General features: G+C 46.4%; 1 protein-coding gene across 1 annotated transcript in view; it reads right to left on the reverse strand.

Annotated features, from left to right (window-relative positions):
* The window catches only part of ZCCHC14 (zinc finger CCHC-type containing 14), a 48,253-nt gene that overhangs the window by 5,190 nt on the left and 29,439 nt on the right, over positions 1-13,624 (reverse strand). Inside the window, exons 3-12 of the mRNA XM_063410968.1 lie at positions 10,333-10,406; positions 7,944-8,015; positions 7,631-7,740; positions 5,590-5,684; positions 5,443-5,497; positions 4,709-4,982; positions 3,391-3,482; positions 2,334-2,461; positions 1,899-2,039; positions 363-1,829 (exon numbers count right to left, since the gene is read on the reverse strand). Coding sequence (XP_063267038.1) covers positions 363-1,829; positions 1,899-2,039; positions 2,334-2,461; positions 3,391-3,482; positions 4,709-4,982; positions 5,443-5,497; positions 5,590-5,684; positions 7,631-7,740; positions 7,944-8,015; positions 10,333-10,406 — 2,508 coding nt within the window. The remainder of the gene's footprint in view (positions 1-362; positions 1,830-1,898; positions 2,040-2,333; positions 2,462-3,390; positions 3,483-4,708; positions 4,983-5,442; positions 5,498-5,589; positions 5,685-7,630; positions 7,741-7,943; positions 8,016-10,332; positions 10,407-13,624) is intronic.

The following is a 13,624-nucleotide window of genomic DNA, read 5'->3' on the forward strand; positions in this document are numbered from 1 at the left end:
AGGGTTTGAACAGCAATTCTGCATTTAGGTTATTGTGTTGGGCAGGAAGGGAAGAGGAACAGAGATTTCAGTTTCCAGAGTTCCAGCAGAACTTGCAGTAATGACCAAAGCTGACGAGGCAGAAGCAGCAACAACAATTCTGCTGCAACCTGCCCACAGCAGCTCCCTCCCTTCCTTGATACTTCATCCCTCCCTAAAAAACAGTGCCAAACCCACAGAGCACACTGGGTCCCCTCCTGATGGGGCTGCCTAAAATTTACCAACAGCTCAGACCATCAACTTTTAATAAGGAAGTATTTTCACAAGCCAGGGGTTCCCAGATGCCACCAGACCCGGGGCTCACGGCCACCCTCCGCGTTTACCTTGCCGGTTGAAATCCATGGGCGGCTGTTTGCAGTCCTGAGCTCTGTGCCCGCTGGCCCCGCAGTTGTAACACGAGAGGTTCCCGTTCTTTTTGTGCCCCGAGCCGTTGCCGTTGCCCATCATTCCCTGTGCCTGGTACACCCCGGCCGTGCCCGCCATAAAGTTCTGCATGGGGGGCACGGCGAAGGTGGACTGCCCAGCCATGACCGAGTCGGGGGCCAGGCCGCTGTTGTAGGCCGTGTGCACCACGGGGAACGTGGTGCTGCTGTTGTACTGCTGCGTGTTGATGTAGCCGTTGCTACACAGGGGGTTGAAGGGCAGGAAAGGGAAAGTAAACATGGAAGGTCCTGAAAAGGGGTGCTGGAAATAGTTGGCGTAGCTGACGGTCATGCCGCTGGAGCCGCAGTTGCCGCTGCAGCCGCAGGAGCTGCACACCATGCAGCCGGGGGGCTGCGGCGGCGGCTGCTGGTGGTGGTGGTGGTGATGGTTCTGGTTGGGGACGGGGACGCTCCCGGCCGAGCCGCTGCTGCTGCTGCTGCTACTGCTGCTGCTGCTGCTGCTGTAGAAGTTGTTGTCGGCGCCGGAGGAGAGCGTGGGGCTGGAGCTGGGCGCGGGGCAGCTGGGCAGGTTGGCCATGGTGGTGAAGGACGGGGACGGGTGGCTGCTGGAGGAGGCCGCGTTGCTGTTGGCGCAGAAGCTGCCCTGCATGGGCGCCACGGGCACGCTGCTCATGGCAGAAAAGGCAACTTTGGTGTTGGCTGTGTACAGAGCAGTCCGGGGGTTGATTATTGCAGGGGACACCGTTATTTGCATATTACTGGAGCAGGAAGTCTGTCCGGCCATGGCGGAGTCGGTGGGGAGAGACGACGACACCAGGAGTTTGATGGGCGGACGAGCCACGTGGAAGACTGTGCTGGACGTCACCGTGGCAGCAGTGCTCGTCTCCACTATGAGTCCTGGCTGCTGGGCTGGTTTGATCACTCTGTCCAGAGTGGAAGCGTGGACGACTTTGGTGCGAGGCCCAAAGTTCATGGTGGACGTGGGGGAGCTGCTCTCGGCGCCCCCCGACAGCACCTGCAAGGGCTGGTGCGGAGAGGACGCCGACATGACATCCACCACGGCGTTCCCAAAGCCCTTTTCCATCTTGATGCTGCCCCTCGAGCCGGGAGACACTTTATTCCTTTCCTCCAGAGACAAGAGGGAGTGCACAGAGGACGAGAGCAGCTTCATGTCCGCGGAGCCGCGCTCGGGTTTGTGCACGGAGCCCAGCATGCGGATGGGGGCCATGTGGGACGGGCTCGGGGACAGCATCTGCATGGGCAGCGCGTGGTGGCCGGCGGGGCCCGAGCCGGCGTCGTTCTGCACGGGCAGCACCTGCGCCGTGGGCCTGGCGGAGCTCGAGGGGAAATGGTTCAGCAGCATCACCGGCTTCTCCTTGTCCGAGGCGTCCAGGTGGAGCTCCAGGCCTGGGGAGAGAGGAGCCGTGAGGACAGCCCTGGGCACGGCACGGGGCGCGGCCGGGGGGCTCTGCTTACGTCTCTCGTTCTCCTCGGCGCTGTCCGAGCTCTCCTCCCGTGCCTGGATCCCCATGGGGCTGGAGCTGGAGCTGGAGTACTCGGAGGAGCTGCCCTCCCGGGGCAGGGCGTGGGCTGGCTGGTCCACGTCCACTCGCAGCTCTGCAGGGACAGGGGACACGAGGTGACGTTGATGGCACCTCAGGAGGACGCAGCCATGCTCAGGATTTACAGGGATACATCAGAGCTGGAACAGCCCGACCAGAGCAGCTGCCCATTCCCAGCACAGCACGGAAAAAATCACTTTTTATTGCCCCCAACAATCACCAAAATCACACTTTTTGCTTGCTCCCCATTAAGCTTTGGGAAGATACAGCTTGGGGAAGAAGCAGCAGAGGAATGAGCTGAGCCCTGTGAGGCCCAGCTGAGCACAGCAGTGTCCCCTGCTCCCCTTACCTGCGGCGTGGTTGCCCCGGATGCCCTGGATGGGCCCCACGTGGGAGGTGGGGGGCACCCTGGCCACCCCACTGCTGGTCACTGAGGAGGGGGTGGAGGGGTTGAGGCACCGTTTCTCTGATTTCTCCCTACAGGGTGATGGAGAGAAGCGTGAGGAGACAGATACTGGCTAAACACAACCACAAATAAATCAGTTTGTGAATGAAGCCAAAGCAGACAAAGCCCATTGAAGAACCCACTTGGAAATCACATAACTGCCAGCAGTTAGGGTTGGACTATTTGCCATCTAATTAAAACACTAAGCTCTTATTTGTGCAGGGTAAAACATCACCAAACCCTGAGTAAACTCTAAAATTCTACCACATTTTATGTCAGCACATCCCAAACCCAGCCCTGCACACCAAACCCAAAGAGAAAACAAACACAGTCCCAAGTTTTCCTTTTCCAAACAAACTCTGGAAAAACTTAAGATTGCTGGAAAATGCTGCCAAGGAGCTCTGATAAATGGGCACAGACTCGGATTCCTAACTGCTTTTTAAGGCACAGAATAAAAAACACTTCCCTGTAAGTGGAGATGCAAAAGCCAGGACAATCTGTTGCATCAGTGTCCCCAAGGGCTGTCACAGCTGCCTGGGGTCACCGTGGGACAGAGGCAGCTCCTGTGCTCCATCCACATGGTCTGAAGCCAAAAAATTGTCACTTCCCAGGAAAAAATGGCTTTAATTTGGGAGTGCATCCCCTGGGCCTGCAAACCCAACAGCTCCCATCGATGTCAAGTGGATGGAAAGCCAAAGATCTTTGCAATAACTGTGACACAAGTTTAAAGAAACCTAAACACAATATGTGCATTTTGTAAATTTAAAAATCTGGTATTCTTATCACAACCCTGAAGGGGCAGCAGTAAACCAGAAAGTACTAAATATTGTTTAGTAATGGAGATAATAATCATCCATATCTTCAGGGGGGAATCATGGTAGGTTTGTGGTCTGGGAAGCAAAAACCACTGTAAAATTTGCAATTTTTGACTTTAAAAAAAGTTCCCCCAGCCCTCACTTACTTCTCCAGCTCTAGTTGGGTCTTGAGCTTCTTCTTTGCTCCCATGGTGAGGGACTCAAACTTATTCAGATCTTCCTCAGTAAGACTCAGAAACTTGGAAAGAAAAAACAAGTTTAGTTTTATAACCTGGAACATTCTTATTGCCATTGTCAGTGAAGAGCAATTCCAAAAGCCAACTTTAAAATAATTTTTAAATTCAAAGAAACTCTCTACTCCAGTTTTCAATTACAGTGTAAAAGGAAAGTGTGGGGGACTGGCATGAAAGAAAGAACACCTGCAGATTTAATTTAATTAGGAGTGCGCTTGTATTAACCAGTCACAATAAAGATGAAATAACTCGTGTACATATTAGAATTAAATTAAAATAGAACTTGGTGCTATCAGTGAATTGAAGGATCTTAGAAAATCAATCCAGTTTTCCCAGTGTGTCATTTACCACGGAAGTGCAGTGGAAAATATACACCAATAGTAAATTTAATAATAAAATATAGAGATAGATACAGACATTTATATCATAATGTAATTAAAATGAAAGTCAATGAAGTATGCATAATAATATTTGCTTTTTAAAAATATACCAGAATACAGAGTTTTACTACTTTATTAAAGAAAAAAACCCCAGTATATTTCCCTTCTTATAATGAAGAAAATGAAATCAGAAGACTCTGGTAAGAGACTGAAATTAAATCCATAAAATATTCCAGGAGCAGCACAAAGCTCAGCCCAAGCCCTTCCTCCACTGGAGGGCGTTCCAGGCCAAAAGACAGAGGACAAAGAATCTCCCACTGGAGCTGGGAAAATGCTCAAAACCCTTGTTTAGATAAATCCCAGCACACACAGCTCTTATTTGGGACTCTTACAATGCAAAGACGTAAGAGATTTTTCCACAGGAATTTCTGCAGGAAACAAACCCCACTCACTCATGTTCATATTCATGGCATGAGTCTCTGAAAATCTATTTCTTAAAATGAGAATAACCAAATATTAGAGGAGAAAAATCAACCAAGATGCAGAAATCAAGAGAACCCAACATATTGAGGTATCTCAAAGGGATGTGCAGGGAGCCAGGCAGGGCTCTAAGGCAGCTGGATCTCCAAGCATTCCACGAGGAAACCTGGGAGAAGCAGCAGCTGTTGGACAGCCCTGGACAGAGCAGAGTGAAAACAGCAGGAGGCTTTTCATCAATCCATTATTGCTTTCACAAAGTGAAAACCTCCCCAGCACGTGCCAGGAACCCGTGTGATCCTCAGAGCAGATGTTCCCAGCCTGGAGAACACCAGGATGATTCCAAAGCTGCTTCCCCCCATTTCCTGCCCTACCTTTTCCATGGTGAGCTGTTTGAAGACAGGGTAATACTTGTGCAAGCGCAGCTTCCTGAGCCAGTCCAGGATCCCGTTCTGCTCCTGTGTCTGAGGGGTCTGAGGGCTGGAAGACATCAGCATGGCAGGGGAGGAGGCTTCCATCTGCGAGCGGTAGCCCAGCGAGGAGCCGGCGCCTCCGGAGTGGGAGCAGTGGGGCAGAGACACGGGGGCAGCAGCCGAGTGCTGGACGTGGTTCTGGGAAGACTGAATTCCAGCCACCCCACAGATAGGTCTGGAAAAGAGCAACAGGCTTGGGTTGGAAGCTGTGTCACCCAGAGCTCAGCTGCTGTGACCACAGAAATCGGGATTGTGGGAAGAACCATCCCGTTAGAGCCCAGGTATGGATTTGTACCTGCCCCGTTCCACAGCTCAGTGAAACGGGGCACTTCTGGCAAAGGGTGAAGCTGATCTTCCCCTTACAGAATTTCCCTTCAATAATTTCCTTCAATAATCACAGATACTAAATATCCGCTTCCTCTCTGCGATTTAAAATGGTTTGACAGAACGGCCTTTGCATTATTAAAAAGAAGTAAAGATGTCCAAATATAATCCTATGGAAATTTTTAATCTTTCCATATGGAAGTGGCAAAGGAAGCCACAATACTGACTCCTTGCAGGGGGGCTGGGTTTTGTTGGAGGACATGAAAATTGCCTCTTAAGAGAATGATTTGTAAACAAGATAAATATTTCACCTTCCAGATGTCCCCAGCGTAGTTCCTACTTTATACAAGGAGGGGTTGCCAGGATCTGGAAATAAGGAACAGAGTCACAAATGGCATCAGTTTGTGAAATGCAGTACAAAAAAAACCCACAACTTTTTAAACTTCATTTCAACTCACTTGAGCTCTGAAGTTGCTGTGAGGGAGATGAAGTGCTGAAGAACTTCCTGACGTGGTCGTTTTTCACCACATGGGAGGGGAACGGGGCCAGGTACCTGCAGCAAACAAAGCCTCTGCCCTGTTAGAGCCTCCCAAATCCATCAGGATTGCACTCTGGACAACACACTTGGAAATCAGATTGGAAATTTAAAAGCTGAAACACACCATTAAATTCTGAATTCTGGAAATTTATGGATATTCTTATTCTTAATACAAAACCTTGTTACCCCTGGGTTGTTTTCACTCTGGTGAATGTTTCAGCAAAGATGCCTCATTCAGGAACCCTGAACACTTCTAAGGCAGAAAATGTTCAAATGTAAACCTGAAAATTGCCTTTGAAATGCAGGAACCTGAGGAATATAGAATAGAGATGGATCTGTTATTGAATTCCCTCCTCTTGGAGATAAACAGCAGATGCAGAGTCTGGCAGTTTAGGGAAAAGCTTCTGTCACGTTTTCCCTGTGCCTCTCTAAGGGGAGAGCCCCTCCAGCAGCTTTCCAGTGTGGGAGCCTGGAGAGGGGACTGGGACAAGGGGTGGAGGGACAGGACAAGGAGGGACGGCTTTGAGCTGGAAGGGGGTGGATTTAGACAGGATATCAGGGAGAAATCCTTCCCTGGGAGGGTGGGCAGGCCCTGGCACAGGTGCCCAGAGCAGCTGTGGCTGCCCCTGCATCCCTGGCAGTGTCCCAGGCCAGGCTGGACAGGGCTGGGAGCAGCCTGGGACAGTGGGAGGTGTCCCTGCCATGGCAGGGGTGGAACAGGCTGAGCTTTGAGTTCCTTCCCAACCCAAACCACTCTGAGATTCCATGAAAAAATGCCAATCTCCCAAAACTTTGCACCTCCACACACCCAGAGTTGTTTCCCAGCTGGAAACCCCCGAGTTTGGTGCTGAATTTCCCAGCTGAGCAGCACCAGGGAGCAGCTCCTTCCCCGAGCTCTGGCAGTGCAGTTGCTGCTCCATTAACCCAGATTTGCAGAGGCTGTTGTTCCCAAACAGCCACACACAAATTTCCCTGCAGCCTCCCAAAAACCTGGAGCACAACAAGGGAATGGGAACGCTGCTTGCCATGAGAAACAATCCAGGCATGCACCTGCTGGCTGCTGCCTATGGAAAACCAAAATCCACCGTGGTTTAGGGGAAAAAAGTGTAAAGGAGAAGCTCTAATAAAGTTAATTAATATTTTAAAGTGTCATTGAATTTTATAATAATATCATATTAAGATCAGAATAATATTAATATTATAATAATCTCATTTTGCGTAGATAAAGACAGCAGTAGCTGAAAAGAATTGAAGTCACTCCAAATTTTCCTAGGAAAATCAGATTTAGAAAGATAAACCTGATGTGATCTGCCACAGATTATGGTATTTAAAATATATTATATATTATATTAAATAATGGCCAGATGATTTGGGATAATTTGAGGAGGTACAAGCTAAGGCTTCAAAAATTTCTTAGTTCTTAAAGGCTTCCAAAAACATAATCACTTAATAATATCTAAATACATACCTAAATTTTAAAATTAAAGGAAAATAAACATCATGACAACCTAAAACAACTGAGAAAATAAAAACTGTGAAAGGGAAAAACAATCTCCACAACCCATTCCTCAATACAGACGGGTGAATATTCAGGCTTCTATTTTTTCCCTGAGTTTTGAGCAGTTGTTTTAAGCAATTCTGGTTATTTTTGAGTCCAAAACAAACTTTTGCAAAGCCAGTGATCCTCTATTTGTTCTTCACAAGGAATGAGGAAATATCAATTCTCCAGGAAGCTTAACACAGAATATTATTACCATCTGCATTTCTGAAGAAAGAATTCCTGAAAAATTGTTATGCACCGGAATTAATGGAACACCAAGGAAAAAAGCTTAGGATCAGGCTCTAATTTCTTTGAAGTAATTTAGATTATGGAGATAATATTTCTATTCCCTGTTTTTTTTCTTTTTCTTGGTGAAAGAAGCCAAGTGTCAGGATAAAACCCCCACAGAATCCCAGCATACCTCAGGTCTGATTCCAGGTCCATGTGGTTCCGTTCCAGGTAAAATGAATCTGGACCAGCTAAGCAGGGAATGAATTTCTCCAAGTTTTCTTCTGGATATAGCTGAGACAGCTAAAGGGGGAGGATATGACAAATTAAAAGTGAAAAGAAGTCTTGTTATTTCTATGAGATTCAAGCCACTGCCAGTTACAAATCAAATATTTGCTGAAATTCAATCTGAATTATCTCGGCACTTTTCGAAAAGTATCATTGAACAAAATTAGACAGAGGGACAAAATATTTTTTCACTTTCAAAGTGTTTTTCTTATCTTTACCTTTGATATAAATTCAGTCACTTCAGCAGAAGATTTGGTTACCAACGTCACCGAAGAATCAGACCACAGGACCTTGGGGAGGAGCAAGAAGGATTTGCTTTAGTAATTAATTGAATTTGGTTCCTCAAAATTCAGTAAATGGCATCAACTGTCCCTCACAGATGTCGTGATGGGTGACATCAATAAGGAAACACTTTTTTTTTTGTGCACAAGGACAAAACTGCTGCCCAATTCCTGCTGGTTTCACATTAACAACTCCTCTGGCTGCTTGGAAAAGCCCCTCAGAGTTTACACAGCCCTTACACACTGCAGACACCCAGAGTTAAGCAAGCAACCATGGAGTAATGGAATTTTTTCCCCTCATTATTGTTAAAGAAAACAGCTGGTTTGGAGGATCTGCTTTCCAACAAGAACGGCTCCCCTCACACAAGGCTGCCTATTGCTAATTAATCAACTCCATATGCCACCAGAAACTGGGAATGGCAGCAAAAAACCAGGCAGAACCTTCCCAACGAAACCTGCAGCTCCTGCTCCAGACTCCATCTTCTCCATACCCTAAAAAAAGGGAATATTCAGCATCTCTTCCCACACAAACAAGCCACAACATCCTTGGATATTGAAGCATTTATTGCTTGGGAGATGAGGTTTAACCAAGCCAAAAATCAGGATTTCTTGGCTTGAGGAAAATCACCACGAGACAGGCCAGGGATGAATCCCTATGGATCCAAAATCTTCACTGGAGGAGTCTGGGAGGATGTGTGGGGATCACAGAGCAGCCTCTCACATGACATTAGTTTCAATGACAACTCCAAACATACACAAAGTTTTTCCAGCCATCCAAAAGCTGCCAAAAAGAGTGGGGAGAGGAGAGGATTTCAAAATATATTACATAAGGGTGGAATTTCCTCTCAGCAGAGCTGTTACACAAAAAAAAAACGAGGGGGGAAGAGAAAGAAGACAGAAAAACTTGAGTGGTTTTACCAAGTTTGTGGGTTGGGGTTTTTTTAAGTTTGTGGTAAATAAACATTTTTTAAAATTCACAAAGAATTTCAGAAAGAACAGGAAATATTCTCCTTTTTTTTTAGTTCTGTACTAACCCAACAATCGCCATGAGTTCTGTTTTAACTTGAATTTTCCACACTTATAAAACAATAATGTGAACTGCAAATGGGGGAAACAATAGCAGTGCAAACACTAAACTGCTCCATCCATTGCCTGCTATTCCCAAGCTCCTGAACAGAATAAAACCATTCCATAACTGGGTTTTTAACCCAGCAAACAGCAATTTATCAGCTCAGCTGAAGTTTCTGCTCTTCCTTCAGTTCAAGCTGTTGAGGCAAACACTGGGTACAGTAATTTCTGTTATTTATAGAAAAATTTGTAATAGGAAAAGAAGTTTCACGAGATCTTAATTGGAGTGGAGACAACTGCAGGCTTCATACAGAGTTTGAAAAGCCCTTGGAAAAAGCCTGTCTGTGATTGATGACATTTGGAACAATTGGGGATTCAGGAAATTCGGGACATTCTCCATGAATCCAGTCCTGCCGAGGTTAACGCTGCCAACAATCCCAGCAGATTGCCCTGGCTGGGAGTTTAAGGAATAACCTGGTGAAATTGTGGATAATTTGGATTCTCCCACCTGCTTCCTTTTGTGTTCTCCTTTTCTCACCCCCACTTTGGGCTCATTAAACAAACCAAAGATGTTTTCTGGGCTGTGCATCCCAAATTTTGGAACGCTTGGGAGAAGAGCAGTGTGTCAGCTCCTCAGCCCAGCTCATCCCTGACATTCCCCCGGGGTTTCAGGGATGAACTCATCCCTTCAGCAGAACCTTTGGAAATGCTTTTTAACAAAAAAGACCATTTAGACCACTGTGAAAGTCCCCTTCCAGTCAAGTCCCCCCAGCTCTTGCTCCACAAGGTTTTCCTCAAGCCCTGAAGAATTCCTCAAGCCCTCCAACCTTTTGGAACCACATCCCACTGGCTCCCTCCCTGCCTCCTTCCAGCACACACTGTTCTTTGAACAGATTAACATTTAAATTCTCTCTGGCTTCTGCATTCCAGCAGAAGAATGGACACTGGATATAGATATGGACAGCATCCTGTAAGTGTGGCATCATATTTCCCCCTAAATAAACACTGCCAAAATTTCCTGCATTAAAATGACTTTTTTTTTTTGTCAATCCCCACATACCAAAAGTGGGGATTGAAGTCTGAAAAGTCTGGCAGACTTTGAAAGTCTTTCAAATAATTGATTAAAAACTATCAGTCCCAAAAGAGCTCTGCTTTCACAAAGGATTTTTGGGATCCAACAATAAAGTTTGAAAATTTCCTTAACTCCTCTTTAGTTATTACCCTCCCTTCCTTCACAGGAAAGGAAACCCAAACTTACCTCAAAGGAATACTCAACATTTCTTTCATTCTTCTTGTGTGCCAGCCCCTTTAATTCCACTTTTTCAACACTCACTGTGGAGAAACAAAGAGAGAAGAAGGATGAGGAGGATATTCCTAAACAGAGGCAGAAGTGGTGACTTTGGGAAGTGCCAGGCCTTGCTGTGAGAGCATCCCATGACCTGTGGAGCTGTTCCAGGTGCCAGTTCCATGAAGTGGTGCCCTCATTTCATGCTGTTTTCACTTCCAGCCTTGGGAAAGCTTCATTCCAAGCACTTTCAACCCAAATAATCCACTCCTGGCAAAGCTCTTCTCACCCCACTCATCGCTGTAATAACACACTACACACACATGGAATTATCTTAATGACATCAAGGAATAAACACCCTCCCTCCCAGGGAAACTGGGATGAGGAAAAGGTCTCTGTGTTTTCAGGGCCTGGTTTTACAAGTTCAGTGTGGTTCCATGGCTCTGTTGACATCCTGACTCCTCCCTTCCTGCAGCTCCACAGAAAATTTCAGCCTCCATCAGAATAAGGTGTAAGTAAAACCAGGATTTGAGTGTGGAAAGGATGGAATGCCAGGACAGGCCACTGCCTCTGAAAACACCATCTTACATATCAGATATTTGATGTGCTGAATTCTTGGAGACTCCCACTTCCCAAGACGCCCAGATCAGAAATTCACCATGAAAAAACCTTTATTTCATTGACTTTCTAGTCTGTCATAAATTCCTGCTGCCTTCTGACTGCACTCATGGGGAAACACAAATGGATTTTTCTTACAAAAAGCCAATTTACACTGGCTTAAAACTATAAAAGCAGAATTATCTCAACCCAGAGTCATTAAAATCTTACCTGAGTGACAGGTGCCTGGAGGGACACGTGCTATGCACGGTGTGTTTTCACTGAGCAGTCCTAACAAGCAGAGCCCAGAGTTCTGTCGCTTTATTTATAGAGAATCACCATTTACAAGCTGTTTCTCTGTTTTCAGGACTATTTATTATTAATTTTTTTGTTTTTCAGGACTATTTATTATTAATTTTCTGTTAATTTTTTGGTTTTTTATTACCAGTAAGACTCAGACCAATGCTTATCACAAGGAACTTCCTCCAAGTACCAGAGCACCATTGCAACAGGGACCTGGCCTGTGTCACCTCCCTTGTCCCTGTCCCCAGGGAGGCTCCACCCAAGGCCACCCTCTGCCCACCTGGAGCTTGAGCTCCCTCTGTTTCCCACCAGTTGTGGCCTGAAGGTTTTGTTGTGGCCTTTTAATGTTTTATTGTGTCCCCAGAGAATCCCGCAGTGGTTTGGGCTGGAAAGGACCTTAAAGCCAACCCAGTTCCAACCCCAACACCTTCCACCATCCCAGGCTGCTCCCAGCCCTGTCCAGCCTGGCCTTGGACATTCCAGGGATCCAGGAGCAGCCACAGCTTCTCTGGGACCTGTGCAGGGCCTGCCCACCCTCCCAGGGAGGAATTCCTCACCAAAATCCCATCTAAATCCACTCTCTGGCAGTGGGAGCCATTCCCTGTGTCCTGTCCCTCCAGCCCTTGTCCCCAGTCCCTCTCCAGCTCTCCTGGAGCCCCTTCAGGTCCTGGAAGGGCTCTGAGCTCTCCCTGGAGCTTCCCCTTCTCCAGGTGAGCCCCCCCAGCTCTCCCAGCCCTTGGAGCAGCTCCGTGGCCTCCTCTGCTCTCATTCCAGCATTTTCTCTCCCCCTGAGCTGGATGCAGCCCTGCAGGTGGGGTCCAGGGGGGCACAGCAGGTCCTGTTCAGTTACAGATGTTGCCACCTGGCTCTTGGCTGCTTAAAAATCTCTTGTTTGAGTCATATTTGCAGTGGAAATTTTGAGAGCCCCTAAATTCAGCTCTACAGATGTTTGTGCCTGTCTGCACAAGGAGAAAATGAACATTCCTGTCCTGATCCTCTCGACTGTTCCTCCTCCATGTAATTCCCAATTACAATTACATCAATCCCTGGGCTTGTGAATAATGTCAATTCATTACTTACTGCTTTCTGCTGCACATTCTGCTTTTTGGAGAGGTTTGTTCCTTTCAAAAAGATTTCGCTGGGTTTCTCTCACGCTTCTGAAATGATTTTGTGCCACATGCTGAGCACCACAGGGATGAATCTGCTCGCCAGACATGGCTGAGCCACCCAGACAATATTTAGTGGCATGAAGGTTTGAACATGAAGATCTGAACATGCAGAAGGTTAATTTAAAAGAAAATCTACCTCAGTGTGCTTCTTTAAGAGAATTCTGGGCCCCTGAGTTGTGATCACAGCTAAAATACACTGAATATTGATTGGAATTGTGAGTACTACAGGATTGTAATGAGAAAGAATGTGTAAAACGGGTATTGAGAGGGGGAATGTGGTGAAGCAGCTGAAGGATGAGCAAATATCTTGCAGAAATCCTGGTGTCAACTGCTGCAACATCTGGTTTTGAAAAACACAGCCAGCGTTATGCAACATTTGTTGTTTATAGCAAAGCCAGCATCACTTTTCTGCAACTGCTCTTATCGTTTGGCATTTCTAAAGGATTCAAATCTCATCTCTTCCAGTCATTCATTTTTCATCTCCAGCAATTCCAGCAGAATTGGATTACCCAGAGACATCAAATCAGGCTATTCCTGTTTTACTCCGTGGGTTAATAACAAACCTTAAATCAGCCCTGGATTTTGTGGTGCTGACAGTGCCACAACCTTTTCCTGCTCCAGGTCTGCACTGAACCTGCCCAGTGAATAAAATCCTCTGCAGTGCATTTATCCATGGAAAAGGACTGCAATTAGAAAAATGGACCTTCAGGTAAAGATTTTTGCACTGATCTTGTAAGATTAGGTCTGCTCTAGAGCAGGAAATGCAGTTCAGTGTCCTGCAGGATCATTCCTAATATTACACAAAGAGCTCCAGGAATTTTCTTCCAGCTAGCTAAAATACCATGAAAAATATCACCTGCCTAAAGAAATCTTGTTTAATTTATCAAGTTGTATGTTTGTGTTCTGTGGCCTCTCACCCACTCTCTGTGTTGTTTAACTTCTGGTTGGTTTTATTAAAATAACCTTTCTAAACCTACCCTGAAGCTTAACTTTATTCAATCAGTGATACAGAGCTCCAGAAGAAAAGGTGACATCCACCAAGTACAAAGGGAAAAAAAAAGAGGGATTTTTATTTACTGCTTTTACTCTCAAAAGCTCAAAGAGCTGACTCTACTCAGTATCCCAATAAATGAGTCCAGGAGCAGAAAAACCTTTGTACAGAATTAAGGACACATGATACTGATGGTTTTTCAGGA

The sequence above is a fragment of the Prinia subflava genome, chromosome 13 (assembly GCF_021018805.1).
Source record: "Prinia subflava isolate CZ2003 ecotype Zambia chromosome 13, Cam_Psub_1.2, whole genome shotgun sequence".
Taxonomy (NCBI): Eukaryota; Metazoa; Chordata; class Aves; order Passeriformes; family Cisticolidae; genus Prinia; species Prinia subflava.